This window comes from Gopherus evgoodei, chromosome 5 (assembly GCF_007399415.2).
Source record: "Gopherus evgoodei ecotype Sinaloan lineage chromosome 5, rGopEvg1_v1.p, whole genome shotgun sequence".
NCBI classification, from domain to species: domain Eukaryota; kingdom Metazoa; phylum Chordata; order Testudines; family Testudinidae; genus Gopherus; species Gopherus evgoodei.
The window spans coordinates 7,955,818-7,978,963 of NC_044326.1; the positions used below are offsets into that span (position 1 = coordinate 7,955,818).

At 47.3% G+C, this 23,146-nt stretch overlaps 1 protein-coding gene and 1 long non-coding RNA gene across 2 annotated transcripts; one reads left to right on the forward strand and one right to left on the reverse strand.

Moving 5' to 3' along the window:
* Positions 1–37: 37 nt before the first annotated feature.
* LOC115652461 lies at positions 38–17,431 on the forward strand. Its single transcript, XR_004000652.1, has 5 exons — positions 38–710; positions 1,884–1,947; positions 13,896–13,967; positions 16,048–16,118; positions 17,172–17,431. It is a non-coding gene; the product is annotated as an uncharacterized LOC115652461 (long non-coding RNA).
* On the reverse strand, positions 1,906–9,879 carry LOC115652460 (progonadoliberin-2). Its single transcript, XM_030564480.1, has 4 exons — positions 9,841–9,879; positions 4,847–5,011; positions 3,768–3,851; positions 1,906–3,084 (listed from the first exon to the last, which is right to left on the reverse strand). The coding sequence occupies exons 2-4, from the start codon at positions 4,982–4,984 to the stop codon at positions 3,046–3,048; spliced, it is 261 nt and encodes an 86-aa protein (XP_030420340.1). The 5' UTR covers positions 4,985–5,011; positions 9,841–9,879; the 3' UTR covers positions 1,906–3,045.
* Positions 17,432–23,146: the final 5,715 nt, after the last annotated feature.

The window sequence follows — 23,146 nt, forward strand, 5'->3', positions numbered from 1 at the left end:
CCCACGGCTCAGGGCCGGGCTCCTGCTTCCCCTGCCCCCCCCCCCCAGGGCTGCCCCACGGCTCAGGGCCGGGCTCCTGCTTCCCCTCCCCCCCAGTCCTGCCCCACGGCTCAGGGCCGGGCTCCTGCTTCCCCTTTCCCCCAGGGCTGCCCCACAGCTCAGCCAGGCTCTTGCTTCCCCTCCCCCCCAGGCCTGCCCCACTGCTCAAGGCCGGGCTCCTGTATCCCCCAGCTCAGGGCCAGGGTCTTGCATCCCCCAGGCCTGCCTCACGGCTCAGGGCCAGGGTCCTGCTGCCCCCTGGGCCTGACCCACTGCTCAGGGCCGGGCTCCTTTTGTCCCCAGGGCTGGGCCACTGCTCAGGGTGGAGCGCCTGCTGTCCCCCAGGCTGGCCCCACCGCCCCTGGCCTGGCCTGGCCCACCACTTAGAACCAGGCTCCTGCTGCCTCCCGGGCCTGCCCCGGTGCTCAGGGCAGGTGACCATTGTGCCTCGGAAAGAAGCAGCCCAAGGAGCTGCACAAAACTGTGGTGGGAAAAGCGAGGCAGGCAAGAGTGACAAAGGATGGGACCGCTCCCCAACAGAAGGCAGGAAGCTGCAGTGCATCACCTCAGCAACATGAGCCGCCACAAGCACACCATGCCTGGCCTCCGCCATACCTTGGCTCCCCACGGAATAGCCAGCCCCGGTCACGGGCTTGGGCCTAATCATCTAGGTCAGTGATTTTCGGCTTGCAGGCCACTTGTGGCCCAGTCAGCACAGCTGCAGCCCATGTGACACCCTCAGGGCCGTAACTAGGGCAGGAGGGGCACCCGTCCTGGGCGCAGAACCAGCATGGTTTGTGTTTGTACAAAAATGGAATGGTGCAGGATTAGGCCCACCGGCATCAGCCCCTCTGCCATGATCAAGCCCAGCAGCATCAGCCCTCCCCACCCCTCCACCTCCTCCCAACAGGGTCAGGGTCAGGGCCAACAGCATCGGCAGGAGGCCAGGGTGCTCACTGCCCCCCGTCCCTACAGGATCGTGCGCCAGTGACTCTGGCAGAGCAGGCTCCCTGGTACTAGGACTGCAGTGACAGGCAGGCAGCAAGGCAGAGCTGCCTGCAGTCACAGTAGGAGACCAGTGGGCGTGGGATGGTGGGTGCAAGGAGTTACGGCTATAGGGAATGGGTGCAGCCTGTGCATTGGGGACAGATTCTAGGTAAGGGGACTGGTGGCAGTCCCTGTGTGGGGGGCTAGATACTGGGGACTGGGGCAGTTGCTGAGACAGTTCCTGGAGGGACCGTTCTCCCCTGGACAGGCCATTCTGCCCTAGACAGGGCATCCTGTATCTGCAGAGCAGGCATATGTGCCAGCCCACTGTTGTGGGGTCTGGATGCTGGTGGGACAGTCCCTGTCTGGGGAGGAGCTGGAGTGCAGTCCCTGGGTGGAGGGGCTGGGTGCATAGGGGACAGTCTCTGGCTCAGGGGGCTCCTCATCTTTGCAGGCAAGCTCCACAGCCATGCTGCTTGGAAGTGAAGGTGGCAATACACTTTGCCATGTCACCATTACAGTAAAAGTCACTGGAGTTACCCTGGTTTTATACTGATGCAGTTGAGAGCAGAATATGGCTCTAAGTTTGTAAGTTGTTTTTGGGAATCTGTGTGGATGTAAGGTGCTACATAAATTGGCTTGGAAATGTGAGGGTGTTGTTTCTCAGAAATGTTGAAATCTAGTTCCAAGAATTTTTGCCTCATTTTAATTGAGAGATGTTTTACATGAGCAGCAAATTAAAGCAATCCTTCATTACCAACTGTTTTTTATTCTTAAAGCAATCAGTATAGAGATTGAGAGTCCCAGCTGATTTAGAATAAATCGTATTTGATCACTGTAATTCCTATTCATTTCAGTGTAACTGACTGCCACACAGAACAGATAGCAAAACAGAGAAGTTGTCAGCAAGAGAAACTCTCAGTATGTATTTAAACTCTGTGTACATGGTGATTGACAGTGGACTTATTCACATTTGGTTTTGGGTGGAAGAATTCATACTTACCTGCTCCTTATATCTATTATGACTTTGGTTCTGGGCACTGCACCTTTAATGACATTACTTCACTGCTGCAGAAACAGCCACCACTTCATGGCAGATGTAGCCTGCTACAGACAAAAGATACCTAAGACAGCCCAAAGAGGGTATGTCTATGAAGCCCATTACCACAGTATGTCCACAATCTTTAATGTATTTAGCCTCACAATACCCCAATAGAGGAGTGCTATTATTTGTAGAGAGAGGAAACTGAGTCATGGAGAGACTAAGTGACTTGCCTAAGGTCACACAGGAAGGGCTTTAACCTGGGTCTCCCAAGTCCCAGACTAGCACTCTAATCACTGGATCATGTTTCCTTTTGTTATCTTCCCAAGAACTTTACCATTACTCTTTCTTTTTTTCTTAATATGAATGTGAGAATGTTGCCTTTTGTGAAAAAAACTACCACCACTAAACCTTTCCTGATATTTGTATCTCGATGGATGAAGGGCCGTACATAGGACGTTTTCTCACATTTTGAATCAAGTTTGGCAGAATATTCCAGCACTTAGCCAGAATGCTGAACTACCCAGAAAGCAGTTCAGGGAGGACCAGGAATTACCAATAAAGGGCCTTGTGACCTGACTCTTGTACAAAAAAAATCAGTGCATGCTTAAAACTGGTTGATGGGGCTGGAGATTCATTTATTTTTATTTTTTTAAGACATGGGTAAGGACATAAATGTGGATGGAATTGTGTATGTAGCAAAATAAAGTATTTTATTCAACATGGTGGAATTACACAAATGCGTAAAGAACTCCAGGCAGGGCCTCGTTCTGGGTAGGTGATGGGTTGGGGGCATTTCTCAAGCATTACATCATTATCCACGTTCCCAGCATTCAAGTGCAGTCAGCCAAGATGTTCATAAGAATTCTTTAACAGTCAGATACATGAAATCTACAGACACACCATCATGTTGCAAAGGAAATGACTGAAAAGCCAGTGGGGCTGGCAAGCATTTCGGAAAGAGTCTGTGGAAGGGCTCACTTCTTCTTCTGTAGTTGTCTCGCCAGCATGTCAGCCTGTTTGGCAACAAAGACATTTTTTTTGAAAATCCCACAATTTATTGGGCCTGATTCTCCATTTAATTGCATTTGATTGATCTCAGACCATTTGTTCAGCATCTAGCACAGTGGAGTTGTGATCTACAGTCGGGGCAGTACAAATAATAAATAATTTTCCCAGTCTTTCAAAAGCTGAATGTTTTTCTGTCTAAGTGGGCACTCCACCCATTATGTGTGGCTTTCATTACTCCAAATCTTTCCTTTCAAGACTTACATCTTCCAACTAACTTTCTACCACTCACCTACCCCTCCTTGCCTGACTGTGCTCCCTAAAAATTTATTATTATTATATGTATATTAAGGAAACAACAGAGGCCACATTCAGATATCTCTGTGATAGGAGCAATATAAGAACTTGAATAACCTGGACGTTTTATCTCTTGAGCTCTTCCTATCTGAACACTTGTCCTGGCCATGATTCTGAACTTTACACAGGAGATGCCCAGCATCTTCCTAGATCTTTACGTTCTCTTAGGCAAACAGCTGTGTTGTTTGTTTGTCTTTAAAAGCCTTGGCATTACAGAAAATACTTCTAATCATTGACAATACCGGATTGTTCACTACTGCCCCCACTTTTGCTTCTTCTGCTAAATGCTGAGGCACTCTGGTAGCTACTGGGGAAGGTTGCATGTTGTTCTTACCAGCAGCGTGTTCACAATGGTTTTCCTTGGGCTTCTCAGATAAGCACACTCTTCCCCGTCACAGAGTTTGATTTCTTCTGAAGCCTGAACTCACAAACAAAACAAATACATTTCTGGGATTGGGTGGCTACATGGTCTTTCATCCCTAAATTGAATCCAGCCCTGCTCTGTCATGAAGACATTTATATTCACAGTTAGGGGGAAAGAAATAAGGGATATGAACTCTCATGCTGTGGAGTATAAGCCTGAATGAGCAGATGACAAACTTTCACTATGGATGGTTATTACATAATTGTCCACTAGAGAGTGTCTTGTACTTTCCTCTGAAGCTGGTGGGACTGGCCAATTTGAGAGTCAGGATATTGGACTAGAATGAATGACCAGTCTGATCCAATACAGCAATTCCTATAACCCTAGAAGTGGAAGATTTACCATCTGATGGCTGTCTGGTGTCCTGTGTGAAATGAGTTAGTAGCCTCAGTGCAGGACCTACAAGGTATTTTTCTATTAACAGAGCTATGGCATTAGCTTATATTTCTCGGTTACCTCTTCAAGCCTTTCCAATGTGCATGAAATTTGCTGCGCTCTAATGTCTGGATATTGGATGGTGACGAAATTCAGTCAATGCATATTGGGGGGGAAAGTCCCCCAAACAGATGAACTCAAGATGGAACCCTTCACGTGGATCTGCCTTATGGGAAAGCACTAAAGGCTGTCCAGCTTTGGCCCTTTCCTGGTTGTGTCTGTTAAGATGCTCCAACTGTGCAGATCAGAAGAACCCCGAGCCTTGAGACAGTTCAGATCCTGATCTGTGTATCTGAAGGCCATGTGCTCTGGGTGGAGAGCACAGGGCTGGGAAGTGGCGATGAAATGTTTATCTCTATGTATGTCAGCATTTTCATTAAGGACCTGATTCTGAGAGTGCTGAGCACCCACAATTCCCACTGGATCCCATGTGGCTGCTCAGCACCTGCCAGGATCAGTCCTTAAATTAGGGCTGCAGAACAAGATATATTTAGAATGTACTGTGGGCTTTCAAGTAATACGGAAGATCCCCCTAGGGAAAGGCTGGAACTCACCTCTGGAGTCTGTGGCAAATCTAGTTCTCTTTTCCCTCCAGGATACCAGCCATGGGACCAGTGCTGAGCTCTTGACAGGTGGGTGCTGACTACTAGCAGTACAAAGAGCAAGAGCAGGAGAGGTCGTTGACATGCCATGGCGCTGTCTGGCTGAGTGGGGAGATCCTGCAAGGAGAAGGGAGGGGTGAGTCAGACATGGCCTGGGAGCAGTCAGCGGAGGAAAAAGTCCCACAGTGTGCATGGTTCTAGAGCCATATGGCAGGCAGTGCCTCATTTCCTAGCATGCAGTGCAGGGCGCACACAGGCAGCATGGCCTGGCGGGAAGAGATTGGAACAGGGAGCCTGCGTTCTCTTCCCAGCTGTCCTGCTGGGTGACCCTGTGCAGGTTGCTGTCTGTGTTCCTCATTTGTATAATTTGGATAACAGTCACCTGCCTGGCAGGGTGGTTGTGAAGTCCAACTGGTTAATATCAGTAACAGGTTATGTGGCCCTCAGATGAAAGACACTTGGCTTCTAAAGGAACTAAAGATAGTGTTAGCTCAAGACCTGTAGGCAGATCTGGCCAAAAGAGCTAATGTGCTCTGGACTGCGTAAACAGGACTCTCAAGTAGGAGGAGAGAGATTATTTTACCTCCATTTGGCACTGGTGCGACTACTGCAGAAATACTGTGTCCAGTTCTGGTGCCCACCCATTCAGGAAGGATGTTGATACATTGGAGAGGGTTCAGAGAAGAGCCACAAGAATGATTAAAGGATTAGAAAACCTGCCTTATAGCAATAGACTCAAGGAGTTCAATTTATTTAGCTCAGTAAAGAGAAGGTTAAGGGTTGACTTGATTACAATCTATAAAGAGGAGTGGCCAAACTTACTGATCCTCCAAGCCACATACAACAATCTTCAGAAGTTTGAGAGCCCAGGGTGCCTGTTGAGGCTTGGGGCTTCAGCCTTGTGTGGAGGGGGGTCTCGGGGATCAGGGCTGAAGCCTCACTCCTGCTGAAGCCCAGAGCCCCGGCAGGTGCATCCTGCAGGGCTGAAGCCCTGAGACACGTTCCCTCCCCACTGGACAAAAACCAGAGGCGACGTGTGGCTGAGAGATGTAGGGTCTTGTGCCCCTCCCCAATTTTTGCCAGAGTTTTCAGGGCCCGCTCGGTGACATGGTGCCGCTGGGCCCCCTCTCTGCACAGCAGCTGCTGGAGCCAGCAAGCTGGGAGCTGCGGCTGTGGGGAGACTGGAGAGGCAGCGGCAAACAGCTGGGAGCAGTAGGGAGGGGCCACTAAGGATAAGGGGAGTGTGTGCATTGGGGTCATGACTGATGCTGTTGGGGGGGCCCAAACCTTTATATTGTGCCCCCCCCAGCAAGCACTAGTCGTCTCTGACAGAAGCTCCTAGACCCACCACCCTGCTGCAGGGCTGAAGCCCTGAGCTCTCCCCCCAGTGTGATAGGCAGAGAATGGGAAGGTTTATAAAAGAGCTGCAGTTTGGCCATCCCTGGTCTATAAGTACCTACAGGGGGAACAAATATTTGACAATGGGCTCTTAAGACTAGCCGAGAAGGGCATAACATGATCCAATGGCTGGAAGTTGGAGCTAGACAAATTCAGAGTGGAAATAAGATATACATTTTTCACAGTGAGGGTAATTCACATATGGAACATTCTCCATCACTGACAAATTTTAAGTCAAGATTGGATGTTTTTCTAGAAGATCTGCTCTAGGAATTATTTTGGGGACGTTCCCTGGCCTGGGTTCTGCAAGAAGTCAGATGAGATGATCACAGGGGTCCATTCTGGCCTTAGATTCTCTTAATCTGATGGCACTCCCAGTCTATGCTGCCTCCTCCCGGATGTCACCTCATTGGGTCTCCCTGGGTCCTGCCTTCAACTAAGCAATCCTGGAAGGGACTGATAACTGCACTAAAACTTACACCAGTGCAAAGCAAACGGGGGCTACTCTGGATTTATCCCAGCACCTCTGAAACCCCAGTGGCATTACTCTGGATTTACAATGATCTTTCCGAAACCCCACTGGGTCAGTGGCATTACTCTGGATTTATGCTTGTATAACAGAGAGCAGGATTGGGCCTATAGTGTTGGGGCGTTTGCACTGGCTGGGGAAAGGGAGGAGTTACTGATCCAAGAGGTCTTTCCCCAGGGTTCTGTGGTGCAGGTTTGAGAGAGCAGGGCAAAGCGAAAAGCTCTGAACGTGCTCCATTGCACCTGTACGGCCAAGCTCTGCAGTCAGCTTTGCTCCTTGAGTTAGAACAGTTTGCAACTGACTCTGATGCCATCCCTTTGTCGGCAGCTTCCTGCATTTGTTAGGTGGAACTAACCTAAGTGCCAATCCATCATCCCCTCTCACTTTCTGGTCAATGGTACAGCAGAACCTCAGAGTTATGAATACCAGAGTTACGAACTGACCAGTCAATCACACACCTCATTTGGAACCAGACGTATGCAATCAGGCAGCAGCAGTGACCAACCCCTTCCCCCCACCCCCAAAAAAAAAAACTACAAATTTTTTAGAATGATCATACAGGGTCCATCCATCCAGTATCCTGTCTACCGACAGTGGCCAATACCAAGTGTGCCAGAGGGAGTGAACCTAACAGGTAATGATCAAGTGATCACTCTCCTGCCATCCATCTCCACCCTCTGACAAACGGAGGCTAGGGACACCATTCCATACCCATCCTAGGTAATAGCCATTAATGGACTTAACCATTATGAATTTATCTAGTTCTCTTTTAAACCCTGTTATAGTCTTGGCCTTCACAACCTCCTCAGGCAAGGAGTTCCACAGGTTGACTGTGCACTGCGTGAAGAAGAACTTCCTTTTATTTGTTTTAAACCTGCTGCTCACTCTTTTTGAAGTTCTTCACAGTCTGCTTTGGTCTTAACTATCTTGAGCAGTTTAATATGATCTGCAAACTTTGCCATCTCACTGTTTACTCCTTTCTTCAGATCATTTATGAATAAGTTGAATAGGATTGGTCCAGGACTGATCCTTGGGGAACACCACTAGTTACCCCTCTCCATTCTGAGAATTTACCATTAATTCCTACCCTTTGTTCCCTGTCTTTTAACCAGTTCTCAGTCCATGAAAGGCTCTTCCCTCTTATCCCATGACAACTTAATTTATGTAAGAGCCTTTGGTGAGGGATCTTGTCAAAGGCTTTCTGGAAATCTAAGTACACAATGTCCATGGATCCCCCTTGTCCACGTTTGTTGACCCCTTCAAAGAACTCTAATAGATTAGTAAAACATGATTTTCCTGTACAGAAACCATGTTGACTTTTGCCCAACAATTTATGTTCTTCTATGTGTCTGACAATTTTATTCTTTACTATTGTTTCAACAAATTTGCCTGGTACTGACATTAGACTTTCTGGTCTGTAATTGCTGGGATCACCTCTAGACTCTTTTTAAATATTGGCGTTACATTAGCTATCTTCTAGTCATTGGGTACAGAAGCTGATTTAAAGGGCAGGTTACAAACCATAGTTAATAGTTCCACAATTTCACATTTGAGTTCTGTACAGTGTTAAACGCAAACTATTAAAAAAATATAGGGAAAGCAGCATTTTTCTTCTGCATAGTAAAGTTGCAAAGCTGTATTAAGTCAATGTTCAGTTGTAAACTTTTGAAAGAACCACCATAACGTTTTGTTCAGAGTTACGAACATTTCAGAGTAACGAACAACCTCCATTCCTGAGGTGTTCGTAACTGAGATTCTACTGTATTCTCAAGCCACTGAGCACAATATCCTAAATCTGGGACAGAAGTGTGTAATTTTACCATCTTTATTTTACAACCTAAAGAAACTGCAGTAACAACTATATACCAACACTTTGTGCTTCTCTAGCACAAAGGGCCTTGAGGGGATTATTATGCTCCTTTTAAACATGGAAATATTGAGATGTTAAGTGACTTTCCCAAAACCACACAGCTAGTCAGTGGCAGAGTTGGGATTAGAAACCAAAAATCTTGATTCCCCCTCTGCATCCCAGGCAACAGTTTGTGGCACTTCCCCATTCCACCAGACACTGCATCACGAACTCTTTTGAACATGTCTCGGCGGTCAGGGTTTAGTGTGATCTCAGTCAGGATTTAAAGTATTCTCAGCCAAGTGCCAGGTCTGTCATTAAGTCAGGATGGAATTTCATTCATTCATGGCATAAAACAGTGCCTATAATCAGTGACTAAATTTTCTTAACTCCATCTCAAAATCCTCTCTCTCTTTTTTCCTGAAGGCTCCGGGCAGTTGCGTCTGAGACATCCCAACCCATTTTAAGCTTTGGTAGGAAAACTCCCACTGCAAACCTGCCCTGTTCAAGGGCTCTGATGGTCATCAAAGACCACAAGCACTTGGCCACTGTGGGGCTGAGTGCAGGCTAGATAGAGATTAGATGGGATCCTACAGGGTTCTCTCACTCATGTCAAGAATATTCATTATAAGAATTTTCTCTCCTCTTGGCTTTTTTTAAAGCAACTGCATAACTAACTTGTGCAATGTATCCAGCCTGAAGCAGCCTGATACCATCTCCAAGCTAACACAGTTCTGCAGGGGAGTTCACTCTGTGCCCAACTGCTGTGTGGTTCTCTGTCATTTCAAAATATTACCATCTTAACAAAAGAAAGATCAGCTATTGCACAATGAAGATATTGTAGCTGGCAAGAGAAAGGCAACCCAGCACCTTGCTGCTGAAATACTCAGGTTGTCTGGGGTTGATTAGCCACTATTTATGGTTTTGTTTTCATATCTAGAAGGCAAATTCTGACCCCAGTTTCACCAGTGGAAAGCTGGAGGAATTCCACTGGAGCCACTCCAGATTTACAGTGTCCGCAGAATTTGACTCTATGAAAGATAATCACGTACATGAAATCCATTTGCATTTAATGCCTTTAGGATACCGTGCCCCCAGAAGTACTTCTGTTATCAGATTTGCTTGTAACTTACAGGGTTTGCAAAGCATGAGAGAAATTTAGTTACTCACCCTGTTCCGGTCTCCTGCTCACTAAGTCCTTAGACTTCACCAATGCCTGCACAGTTTGCTCTCTCTCAGTATTTATACCATCCCCTGTGTGCTTTGTTGTAACTGGTCTCCCACTCTGTTGGGGCTGCCTGCTGACGTTCATTGCATACTCTGCTGATGACGATGTGCATGGATAGGTTTAAGCCCTCTTGCTGCTGGACTGGTGCTCTGATGAGACAGTATTGAGAAAGGGTCTTCTGGGAACACCTGCCTGCCAGCTCATTAGCTGGCAAAGACCCCTTGAGCTCTGCAGTGGAAGGTTCCTTGTGTCCATAAGCAGATGGGAGCAGAGCTGTATTGCAGGGCAGTTGTTAACAGTGGCAAAGGGCATCCAATTTAAACAGCGGCTCTTCAGCATCTACTGATGTCTGGGGCAATGAGCAGCCTTGTGAGTGAGGACTTTCTGCGAGTGAGCACTGCAGTAGAGTCAGTCTCAAACTGAGATATGGACTCATCTCAAAAATTCGGGGGGCTGGAGGTGAAGTTGGTTAGTCAGATCTGGGCTTTTGGGCCTGGGCCTTTATAGAGAGAGGGGTCAGTGGTGGAGCTTACATCCAGAACCAAACTCGGGTTCTCAGAGAAGGATTTTGGCTCATGCTGATCTCTGGCTACGGGATTCCTACAACCCCTTCAGCTCTTACTGGCATACTGCATCTGTCTGAGCTAGGCTGTAGGCACCTTGCAGGTGGCCGGGACTTGTTCGTGTACACCAAGCAAATGCAATCAGAGACTGGTGAAGAAGGCAGCTAATTGAATAAGGTTGCCATAAGGTCCTCTAATGCAAGATCTTTTCAGCAGGGGGTGCTTGCATGAACATACCATTAATAAGGCCAAAGTCAGACCTACTGCAAGGATGTGAAATTCCCAGTGAAGTCAATGAGAGTTGCACCTGCTTACCCAAAGGCTGCATTTGGGCCAGTGCGTGTGTGATATTAGTGTGCACCACAATGTGGAAAATCAGGCATTTAGGGCTAAGGACAGTGTAAAAAAGAAGTAGCTTAGAACTAGAGATGGATCCAGATGGGAGCCCCAGATCCCAACGCCCCTCCTCCCCTGCAGGATCCGGGGGCATTTAAATCCAGATCCTAGCTTACACCATCCCCCAGGAAATTCTGATATTTTGATATTTGTTTTTGTCCTGAATCAGGCTGAAAATTCAAAATGTGTAATGAAACAGACAGTTCAGAAAAATTTAGATTTGAAAATGTCAGAATTGATTCACTTTGGGCTGGTTGATATTAATCTGCACCCACTTGAGATGCTCCAGTGCCTCATGGGAGTTGTAGTTTAGGTGCTTCATGCCCCTGTTCTCCCTTATGGGCTGGGCTCCCTGGTCAGACTACATCTTATATGATGCACTGTGTCCTCTTCCTCAGGTAGAGAAGCTGTGGGGTGTCATGGGAGATATAGTCCAACCAGGGAGCCCAGTCTTTAGGAGAGAATGGGGGCTTGAGGCACCCAAAGTACAACTCCCATAAGGCACCACTGCAGCTTATGCTGATGCACAGATTAATTGCAACCCAACTTGAAGCACAATGTTTTGTTTAGATTTTCCTGATGGAAAAACTGATTCTTTAGGGCAAAAATTAACATTTTCCCCTCAGAAAATTTAAATTTTCTGTCAAAACGAGATTGTTATGGAAAATTCCAGACCAGCTCTAACTCACACTTGGACCCTACCTCTCAAATGGGCTGAACTGGAATCCCAAACATCTCAAGGTGCATAAGTAACTTCTGAGACACATCCAGCCAGAAGCAGTGTGAATTTGAGGGACTGGGATCATCTCTTTCGTGCTTGTCTGAATGAGAGACAGCCAGGGTGGCACCTTGGCCTAAATAAGCCAATAATAATCACAGATATTTATAAAGCATCTTCTGTTCAAAAGGACCCCAAGGCAAACTGGCGAACTACTATACAAACCACTGAGAAACATTCCTTCATCCAGCTGGGTGCTGCCCAAGGCATCAACTGCATCAGCTGTCCAGTGGTGTATGACATCAGCACACACCCGTTCAGGACAGGAGGTGACTGAGATCACTGTATCCAACTAATGCTGCAGGGGGGATAGAAATGGGCAGAATAAGCACCCTTCCTTGGTTGGAATTCGGCTTGGCCTCCAGCATCACCAGCTCAGCTCCCACACAGAGTGTCACAGTCTCTTTAATGACCACAGTCAGCCAAGGCATTGGTTTTATTTCCTGTCCAAAAGGTGGCACTTCCTGCCACTGAGCACCCCTTCTCGTCATGCTAGTGGAAGGATTGATTCAGAGCGAAGTATGGCACCTACCAAATCACCCACACCGTTTCCAGTAGCAACTTGAGCCCAAAGCTACAAAATATTTAGGGTCCTAACTTCCACTGATTTAAACTGAAGTTAGGTGCCTGAATACCTCTGAGGATCTGGGCCTTGGTGACCTGAGAGGATCTCCCATACAAATACTCAACCAGGCCCAGCCCTACTTAGTTTGAGATACCTCAGAGGTGGCACCACTGGAGGCCATTGGGTCTTGCCCTGTTCTCACTTGATGGGACATCCTAAAAGGCACTTTCATGTTCTTATGCCAGATCTTCAATCAAGTTCCCTCTCACTTCTCTCCTTTCAACCCTAAACAAGCCAGTATTTGTTCAGTATCTCCAGGCCTCTAGCTATCTTGAGTGCCCTTCTCTGGACCTCCCCATTCATGCTGGGATCTTTGTTAAGATGAGGGCATGAACTGGGCTCAGCTCCCCGATGAGCGTGCTCTGTCACTGGCTAGAATGCTCCTGTAAGCGCATCCTGTATCACTGCATCTCAATAGGACATGGAAAGCAGCTGGGCATTTTCCAGCCCAAGTGACATCCAGCAGCTGGAAGCTCTTTGTCTAATAGGGAAAACGTAACCTTACCAATGCGCGAGGTTAAACTCATTTTGTGAGCAGACAGGCAAACACAGCGTTTGTAAATTAACTTATTTCTGAGACACGGAAAGGTTTGGGAGGTGTCACTCTCTTTTTATTACATCAATTTCCTCTTGTAGCACTGTTGACCCTGGCTTAAAAACCCTGATAAGCAATTTGCTTTGGATCTTTTCACCTTTGTTAGCTCATCAATGCCTCCTTCATTCCCTGCCTGTTGATATGATGACTGCAAGGGAACGCTCAGTATCAAATACGAAGATGCCACATTTATTTCGGGCACCGCATCCCAAAGGGGCACAAACAGAATGCCCCAAAATACAGCCTGCATTGCTTCATCCCCCGTGGAATTGCAGTTACCTCTAGTGTGGAATACAGTTAATTAACACACCCTACAGCATCACACTACCATTCAGCACCAGACACAGTGATACATCCCTTATGTAGCTGAAACTCCAGTGGGCTGGGAATGGCTGAGCCATTACAAACGTTGAATCTATTTCCCCATGTAAGAATTCTCACACTTCTTATCAAACTGTCTGTACTGGGCTATCTTGATTATCACTTCAAAAGTTTTTTCTTTTACTTAATTGGCCTCTCAGAGTTGGTAAGACAACTCCCACCTTTTCCTGCTCTCTGTACATATATATATGTATCCTCAATATATGTTCCATTCTATGCATCTGAAGAAGTGGGCTGTAGCCCACGAAAGCTTATGCTCAAATAAATTTGTTAGTCTCTAAGGTGCCACAAGTACTCCTGTTCTTTTTGCAGTAGGCAGCACGTCATTCCCAAAGCTGGACTCTAGCCAGGATATCAGCTAACAGTCCTGCTGTATGAAAAGCACGCAGGGATCTCGATGGGCACCAATATCAGAACTTACATCTGTAACGAGCCAGAGAGGGACCTTCTCTAAAAGGAAAGGGGGAATGGCCTCTCTGCTGGGAGTGCCACAGATGCTGGCTAGTCCCTAATATGGCGGTGGTTTATGGGAAGTGGGATGAATAACCTGTTACACAAGCCACCAGACAGCTTTCAGCTGCTACAGACTGCAGTGTCTTTAAACACTAAATGTACAGCTCCACTCACGACCCAACTCTCCTTTCATTGCTCCTCTCTAGTGAGGTCTGGGGGAGAGACAGGAAGCAAGAAGAAAGGAACCAGCTCTGACACGGACTTGGTTGTGATCGTATGTAAGTTACTTCACATCCCTGCCTTTGTTTCCCTTTCTTCAAAATCAGCTAACAACAATTCCTGATTTTGCAGTCAGTTGATGTGAAATGAAAATAAGTGGCTAATATCACAATCCCCTTGGACGATGAAAAGTGCTATATAAATGCTGGGGAGGGTGTGTGTGGGGGGGTTGTTGGTGCTTACAAAACAACTCAGGCAAGCAACTCCAAAACATGAAGGAGAATTGCAGAGGAAAGCACCAGGACCTGAATATCACTAGATATTTGAACAGAAAGGTAAGGAAGAAGGTGCTTTCATTCCCAGCTGCTGCCAAGATTCTCTGATTTCCTGTCAGAAGAATTGGGAGTGCTTTTCAGTCCAAGATGAAAGATCCCACCTGATGATAATGGTGGCACGTACAGACGGCACTAATGCTGCAAAGCCAAAGCCCGTGCTAGAGTAGGGAAAGACGCTGCTTCGGGCAGTGAAGCCTTCTGTCATTGTTGGCAACTTCAAGCCAGCGCACAGATGGGGATGGCAGAATCTCACAGCACATTGGCCAAGTGGAACAACAGGCTGGTTCTGATGTCACTGTGCTCAATGCATAGAAATATCCTGCTGTCTCCAAAGGGATCTGCTTGAACTTCAGAATAACTCAGTCTGGAGAAGCATTGGCATCGCCTTAGAAGAGGAAACTTAAGCCTTATCTTTGGTGATAATTCCCTGCAACCTCTGACCCTCGAGGAAAAACAAGGCTTCCTGAGGGCAGTGATAGCACCTGTCAGGCCCATGTTGATGAGCTGGTAGAGCAAGATGCTGCCCTGTACAGAGTCATGAATTAATTCTCTTTTAGAGGTGTCCAAGCCAGGGGAGCCTCCGGATTCATACCGTGATAAGCATTCATACTAAACTCTCATACTCCAGGGCATAAATTAGTTGCTGGAAAGGTCAGGCAGGAAGACTTTCCTCTTGCATACAGCAATTAACATTGTACAGGTGCATACGGAGGGCTGTAGTTTGCCTTTCTCAGAGGCAGATCAGACATGATCAAGTGGCTTGATCTGGCATGATAAGCAACTATGCGCCCCACAGTAAGAACCCACCAGGATCCTCCTACATATGACAGTAACATCTAGGGGCCTCAACCGAGAGACAGGCCCTGCTCCAGACAGCTTAGAATCTACCTAGACGAGAGAGAGGGAATATTGTGATCCCCATTTTGCAGCTGGAGAACTGAAGCAATATGGGTTTGGTCCAGTTCCACTGATTTTAGTGGGAATCTTATCATTGATTGCAGTGGACTTTGGATCCAGCCTTTGGTGATTTACTCACGATCACGCGGGGAGGCTGTGGCAGAGCTGGGAACTGAGCCCAGATCCCCTGAGTCCCACTCCAGAGCCTTAAACAGAGCCCATTACGTGCCCCTTTGCCCCTGGCCCCGGCTGCCTCTGTAGCCACCTCCCCATCCAGGGCTTAATTTGTGGGGGCTGGGTAAGTCTGCTGTGAAAAATGATATTAAACATGCAAATATCACTTTTCACAGCAGACTTACTTATAGCTAGCAAGTCTAAAAAAACCCCAACAACCCAAAAAACCACACACACACAAAAACCAACCAGAAAAAAAAGACAAGAATGTTCAAAGCACCTTATTTGTGTTTCTATTCTGTTTAGGTCCAGTAAAGAATAGAGACAATTGTGCATTATTTTTATTATTGAGGCTGCAAAAAAACCCACCACCCCACCTAGATAAATTACTAAGATTTGGAAGCGTGTCTTTGCATATTTATTTATTTTTCCTAAAGTTAATTAAGTATTTTAGGAAAAATTGTCAAAGTGGCCACCAGCAAGAATTGGTGGCTGCACTCTGAGGTCACCAAAAAGTTTGCTGCGAGAACCCCTGCACTAGCTCATTGATCCAAGCTGCAATGGTTGGTTGCTGGGGAAATGGCAATTGATTTCCAAAGGGATTTTTTTTTAAGGAGGGAAGTATTTCTGTGGGCTTAGGGTAAGAGAGCGTTTTAAAATCACCTACTTTTTGGAAGCAAAGTTGACTTGACATTGGACCCTTGATGCATAATAATACCCTGTGGTTCTGCAGCCCCTGCCCTCTGAAGGCCTGACAGCCCTATGCAAACATTAATGAGCTACGCTTCTTGACGTTCCTGTGAGGTATGTAATTGTGGTTAGCTTTGTGTTTTAGATGGGGAAGCTGAGGCCATGCGAGGCCTGTGGCAGGAATAGAAACTAAATCCCCTGCCTCCCAGCCCTGTGCTTTAACTCTAACACAATTTTGATTCTGAGGTTCTCCAGAGGCAGCTTTGATCTAGTGACCTGAATGCAGGGCAGAAAGTCAGGACTCCTGGCTTCTGTTTCTAGTGGTGCTGCTCACTCGCTGTGTAACCCTGAGCAAGTCATTTGACTCTCTAGTGCCTTGATTGCTCAGTCTGTGAAAAAGAGATGACAATGCTGCTCACATGTCTTGAGCTTGATAGTCCAATATGAATGGAAAGCAATGTTATTAATGAATGTCTGAACAGCGCTTTGAGCTAGTGGGATGAAGGATACAACAGAAGTGGAAATGATTAGTAATACATTTAGCATGAAATCAGTGCAAAATTCCTTTAAATATGCCTTTAGAAATATAGAGTAGCTGAGATGGGGCTATTTACGAGGAGGTTCTGCCATTTCTTAGGTATCATGAGCAAATCTAAAACAAGATTAAAGCAGGAGGATAACCCGCCAGCAATGTGATTTTAGCCACCGTCGTCTTTTCTTTCTGGAATAGAAAACTTGCAAGTTAATGCTTAAATATGACTGTAGCAGGCTTTTCTCTCCCTGCACTCCTGCCCTTTCAGAGCCCTCTGCACTCAGTTGTAATTGGACAGCACTGTTGAGAAAAAGAAGGCAAAGTATTAATAAAAGAACAGAGGCAATTTAAAAGGCCAAATTGACTCAAGGTTCCAAAGCAAAGGGCCAGGGCACAATCAATAAGCTCATTTCTGTCCATGTCACTTTATGACAGCCATGAAACATAAGCACATGGCTAAAGATGGGTGAACAAAACCCAGGGGGGAATTTGGTCCATGGATTTAGCTTTTCTTTCTGTTGGGAAATTGTCCCCAAACAGATAATGACTTCTGTTCATTTATCCACCATGCAGAATAGTTGATGCTAACAGATTTTGGACTATTGATTCTTTTGATTATAAACTGTTCACCACAGGTATTCACAATTCACACTGATTGGTCACCAGAAGGACAGTGTTGTCGGACCTCCTGCACAGAATTTCACCCAGTAATTTCTATCCCAAGCCCATCACTTCTGGCTGAGCTAGAACATATCTTTTCAAAAGAGATCCAGTCTTGATGTGAAGACTTCAAGTGATGGAGAATCCACCACATCTCCAGCTAAATTGTTCAAATGATTAATTACCTTCACTTGAATATGTGCACTCTGTTTCTAGTCTGAATGTGTCTAGTTTCAACTTCTGGTCATTGGATCTTGTTATGCTTTTATCTGCCAGACTAAAAATCCTTCACAATCCGAGGTCTTTCTTCTATGTGGGAACGCATGGTATAATTTCTGTTTCATGTCTGGGAGACTCCACTTTATAAACAATTGTCCTTTTCTCAGAGAGGGGGTGAATTAGGTAAGCGAGCATTTTAGGAACACGTGCATATATGCGCACGCACACAGAAACAAGCCCAGGGAATTTCAGGAAATGGTTTACTATTTCCTCTTCTCCTTTGCACAAGAACAGGATTTGATGTAGCTATCTACAGGGCCCATTGATTTAAAAATAACCAGGTTCCTTCTTGCCTGAGGAAGACAGACAGTTCTCAGTCAGGCTTGGCTGCCCAGCAGCCTTTACATTCCACTTCCCCTCATCATATTCACACCAGGTCATTGCATGTGCCTGTACGTGGGTGGCCCTGTTCATGAAGGCTGCATCCAGAGCCTTATCTGTCTGATGCAGGGAATGTCTACGCAGCAAAAGCTGTGCACAGGCTCGTCTGCCTGAGCTAGCGTGAATCCAGCTAGCGTGGGTAACAAGAGCAGTGAAGCCAGCACAGTATCTGCTCCTGAGCAGGCTAGCTGAGTATGTACTCAGAGAATGTGCCAGGCTTCTACCTCCTGCATGGAAGCCCATGATGCACCCTCTTCAGTACTCTCACCACCTGTGCTAGCTGGATTCAAGCTCGCTGGGGTAGGTTAGCTCATACACAGCTTGTGTTGTGCCAGACCCTTAACTGCTTGAATACCGAGAGGCGAGGGACTACACCTGAACACAATTTAATGAATGAAAGCAGAGGAATTCTGAAACGATAGAAAATAAATCAGCGTCATCCTCACCCACAGTATCCTGTTCCACTCTATCATCACGGGGCTCACAGCAAGGGAGAAATAAAGTGAGTGGTTCTACTCCAAGCTCCAACCACCAGAAAAGCTCCTCTCTCGAGGGAGACCACTCAACAGATTGTGCTGGTGTTCACTGATGAACATACATGTTGGCTGGGCTCTTTGGTCTTGGCTCCTCCTCTGGGTCTGGAGGGCATCTGGGCTGGAGGGCATCCAGGCTCGACTTCCCCTTGGTGGGGCCTGGGTGCCCTTCTGGTTTCTTGTGTGTGTCTCCTTGATTGGGGGTAGACTACTGGTGGTGTCTCCCAAGGCCAGGGGTTCCAAATGAGCCGGCACTCAGCACAGATTGTGCAGGTCTTCATGATAGGATCCTACTTGCCCTTTCTTCCATGCAGTGATATCCAGCCCACTAGCTAACAGTGGTAACTCCATCAACACCCACTGAGGCGAATGGGGCCAGAGATCACATCCCAGGCTCTCTCTCAGATGTTGCTGCCTCAGTTGCACTCGAGTTCACATTTTCAGAGTTTTCTTTGCAACCATGAGGGCTAGAGACCATTACCAAAAGGACGTGGGCATTCCTGAAGGATCCTGAAGAAGCGGGAGGCTGGATTTTATCAGCTGGTTTTGGTACTGGGTGATTACCCTGGTAAGCAAGATGGCCGATTGAAGAGGGCTCTGCAGTGGAGTTTAGGAGCTGTAGGTTCAATTCTTGGCCCTTCCACTGATCTGCTGGGTGACCTTGGGCAAGTCCTTTAGTTTCCCTGTGCCTCAGTTCCCCATTTGTTACCAAGGGATATCATCTCCCTCTCTGCCACACAGGGTGTGGGGAGGATAAAATCCTCAGGAGGGTGAGGAGCTACTCAAGTACTGTGGTGATGAGTGCCATATAAGGAGGAGCCATTCCAAACCCTGCAGCCTAGTAGCTTTCCGCGGGGCATTGCTTTAGTACTGTGTGTAGCGAGGGGAACAGCGAGATGCGAGAGGATGCTAAGGAAATGCTGTGTGTGGGTGGGACACTTTCCCCAAAGGTACTAATAATGCATCTAGAGCATCTTCTGTCTAAGGATCTCAAAGTACGTGGAGAAACTGAGCTTCCAAATACCCCTGCAATTCAGGGAAGCACCAGCCTCATTTTACAGATGGGGAACCTTGCCTCAAAGAGTGGGAGTGACTTGCCCAGAGTCACCCAGCTGGCCAGTGGCAGAGCCAGGAATAGGACCCTGCTCTCCTGAGGCCCTGTCCTGTGCTTTAATCAATAGATCAGGCTTCCTGCTTTCCTCTCCCCGACACTTGGTGGGCAGCGTAGAGAGAGGGATCTGGGAAATCAAATACTAGGCTACAGCAGCAAACAGTCAGCATCCCAGCATAGTCTCACTGTCTTGACCATTGCTAGTAGCTGCACACTCCATGCAGGAATTACTGGGAGAACTCTACACCCTGTGTTAATCAGCTCAGCGAGATGATCAGAATGGTCCTGTCTAGCCTTAAAGTAGATGAATCATAGGATCACTGGGTTAAATGCCTCCCTGCCCCCCTACAGCCTGTGGATCTCAGCAGGCTCTGCCCTGGAGTAGAGCAGGCACTGCTCACACTGGCTTGCAGAATCACTGCCAGCCAGATCCTAGGTTTCTCTCAGCAGGGGCTGATTGTACCAACTGGGGCCTGTGTCTCAGGCCCATCCCTAGATCCTTGCTGGGGAAGGAGAGGGGGGTGGCTGTGGCCTCCAGGAGGCTGCCTCATAGCCGCGCCATCAGAGCCTTAATCTGTTTGCTGTAAGTCGCAGCTGCCTGTGCGCCTGGGCCAGGAGGTGGAGGTCAGTGCTGCACTTCAGGGCTCCTAGTGACATTTACTCAGTGCTGGTTTCCACCCTGCCGGGAGCGTCAGCAAGGCAGATGAGACTTTACATGCTGCTGCCAGCACAGCCATGAAATGTCACTGCCTGTTACAACTGCTGCTCCTCTGGGGCAGAGGCTGAGCCACGGGCAGCCATGATGGCATTGGCTGCTCCACCGATCTCAGCTGAGTCTCAGGCATCATTGCAATCCCAGCTGGGGGAACCTTTCAAGCCACTCTAGGGGGAGCTGCATAAGGGGCTCCATACAAGTGACCCAGATTTGGGAGGCAGGGCCAAGGGACGTAGCAATTTCACTGATAGGCATTTACAGGTGTGCTCATCACTGTAAATAGCTGAGAGCCTCGTGATCATTCAAGAGGCATCAGGATCACCTTTAGGAGACAGAGCCTCTGCTCCCTTCCCCTCTGAGGCTGGCTCCCCACCGCTGTGCTGGGTGCTGTTCTGACATGGTGCTGAGGGGGAAGCTGCATAAGCAGGTGTGATGTGCAGCGTGAGCTGCAGAGGGAGAGAGCTGGGCTCAGCTTGATCCGCTGTAGAAGTTCACTCTGTTTCAGGGGCCTTTCACTTCCTTGTTTGCCCACCACCAGAGGAAGCTTGGGGGTCTATGAGCTGCCATGTCCCTGAGCAGGGCAGCATGAGGGGAGCAGAGAGCTGGTTCTGAGCTCAATTGTTTCTCTTAGCATAAGGGTGAAGGCCTCAGATCATGCCCAGCATTCAACAGGCCATTAGTGCAGGGCTGACACGATGTACCTGCACCAGCTGGCTCTGCTTGGCTTGTGGGTTTCTGTATATTTCCCCACTGTGGTTTCCGGGCAACCCCTAAGCTCAGCTTCCAGAGAAGTGAGCAGTAGCTTAGTCAGTGTGAGAAACACAAAGGGTAGTGTTGTTAGGTCCAGGTTTATGCCAATGGGTGTGGCTACTTGTACAGAAGTGTCAGGCTGGAAGGGACCTCGAGAGGTCATCTAGTCCAGCCCCCTGCACTCAAGTCAGGGCTAAGTATTATCTAGATCATGCCTGGCATGTGTTTGTCTAACCTGCTCTTAAAAATCTCCAATGATGGAGATTCCACAACCTCCCTAGGCAATTTATTCCAGTGCTTAACCACCTTGACAATTAGGAAGTTTTTCCTAATGTCCAACCTAAACTGGCCTTGCTGCAATTTAAGACCATTGCTTCTTGTCCTATCCTCAGAGGTTAAGGAGAACAATTCCCCCCCCCTTGTAACAACCTTTTATGTCCTTGAAAAGGTATGTCCCCCCTTCAGTCTTCTCTTATCCAGACTAAACATACCCAGTTTTTTCAATCTTCCCTCATAGGTCATGTTTTCAAGACCTTCAATCATTCTTGTTGCTTTTCTCTGGACCCTCTCCAATTTGTCCACATCTTTCCTGAAATGTGGCACCCAGAATTGGACACAGTACTCCAGTTGAGTCTAATCAGCGCAGAGTAGAGTGGAAGAATTACTTCTTGTGTCTTGCTTACAATACTTCTGCTAATACATCCCAGAATGTTTGCTTTTTTTTTTTTTTTTTTTTTTTTTTTGCAACAGTGTTACACTGTTGACTCATATTTAGCTTGTGGTCCACTATGACCCCCAGGTCCCTTTCCACAGCACTTCTTCCTAGGCAGTCATTTCCCATTTTGTATGTGTGCAAGAGAAGGTTACTTACTGTAACTGGAGGTTCTTCGAGATGTGTGCTCTGTATCTGGATTCCAAACATGGGTGTGCATGTGCGCCATGTGCTGGAGCCAGAACTGTTCATAATAATGTCCGTTGATCCGCACGTGTTGCGTCTGAGGCTTTAAGAGGCTGCATGGGATAATGCTGCTCCAGTTCCCTCTTACCCAGCAGTAGTAGAGCCTGGAGGAGAGGGAATTGAGGGAGGGCCCACTCCTTCCTTTATGCCTTGGGGCAGGGTGGAGGGAGGGTCAGGGCACCGAGGATACAGGTGTAGCTCCACAAGACACTGCTGGCCAAAAGGAATCTGATCTCACCTGCATGGGGCGGACATGTTCCAAGAGTGGAATCCACTTGGACAGTCTCTTGAAGAGCATCTGGATATTTATTCTTAGAAGAAACACTGTTTCTGAGCATTATCTTACCAATTGTAGTTAGAATGTGTTGGCTGACTCAGCACATCAGAATCACATCAGAATATGACAATGTGGCAGTATGCCCACAATCATGGAGAGGGTGAGTGCCCCTGTAATAGAACAGGCCAACATCTATTATGGTATAAACCCATTAAATCCAGATTGTACAACATATCTGTAGATCTGCACCAGGATGCCAAGCTACATGCTTGTTGTCTGGATGGTGCCATTTTTTTCATAGCAACGATGGGCGGCAGGACAGTTCCATCCATCATGTGATGGCACTGGGATGACTGGCACAAAGGTTTGGTTAATGTGAATCATTCTCCAAGTTCAGCACACCTCAGCATGGGAGTTTGGTTGGCCTTGAGGGACTCTGTCCCGATTCCCATTCCACATTTCTGGTCTTGTTCTGGAGTGGATTCACTTAACCGTTTACAACAAGAGGGTCCTCAGACACTAGGAGCATCCTGTAAACACTAGCTCCGATTTCCATGGTGTCCCCTGCGAAGCACTGCAGGAAACACCTTTGAAGTACAGTGGGAACCAATGCAACAGACCCAGGGTATGGCAGTGAAGAGGAATGCTGGTGAGATGGTTTTGGGATGGAAGAGGCTGAGAACCTCCTGCATTTCAGTACTTCTATGGGATATTGGCAACTGTGGTTTCACTCCCTTCAAGACTGAGAGCAAAGAAATGAGAATAGACCCATCTAGGTTAGGTGAGTATGTTTAGCTTCTCCAATGTTCTGTTGCTGTAAATGCACAAACAAGCCAGTGGCCCCATCATGCCCTTGAGGATGTACAGCTTGAAGTCTAAAATGCCAGGACATGAGATCATGATCTGAGGCCTGTACATGGTCACACCACCATTAATTAGCTAACTG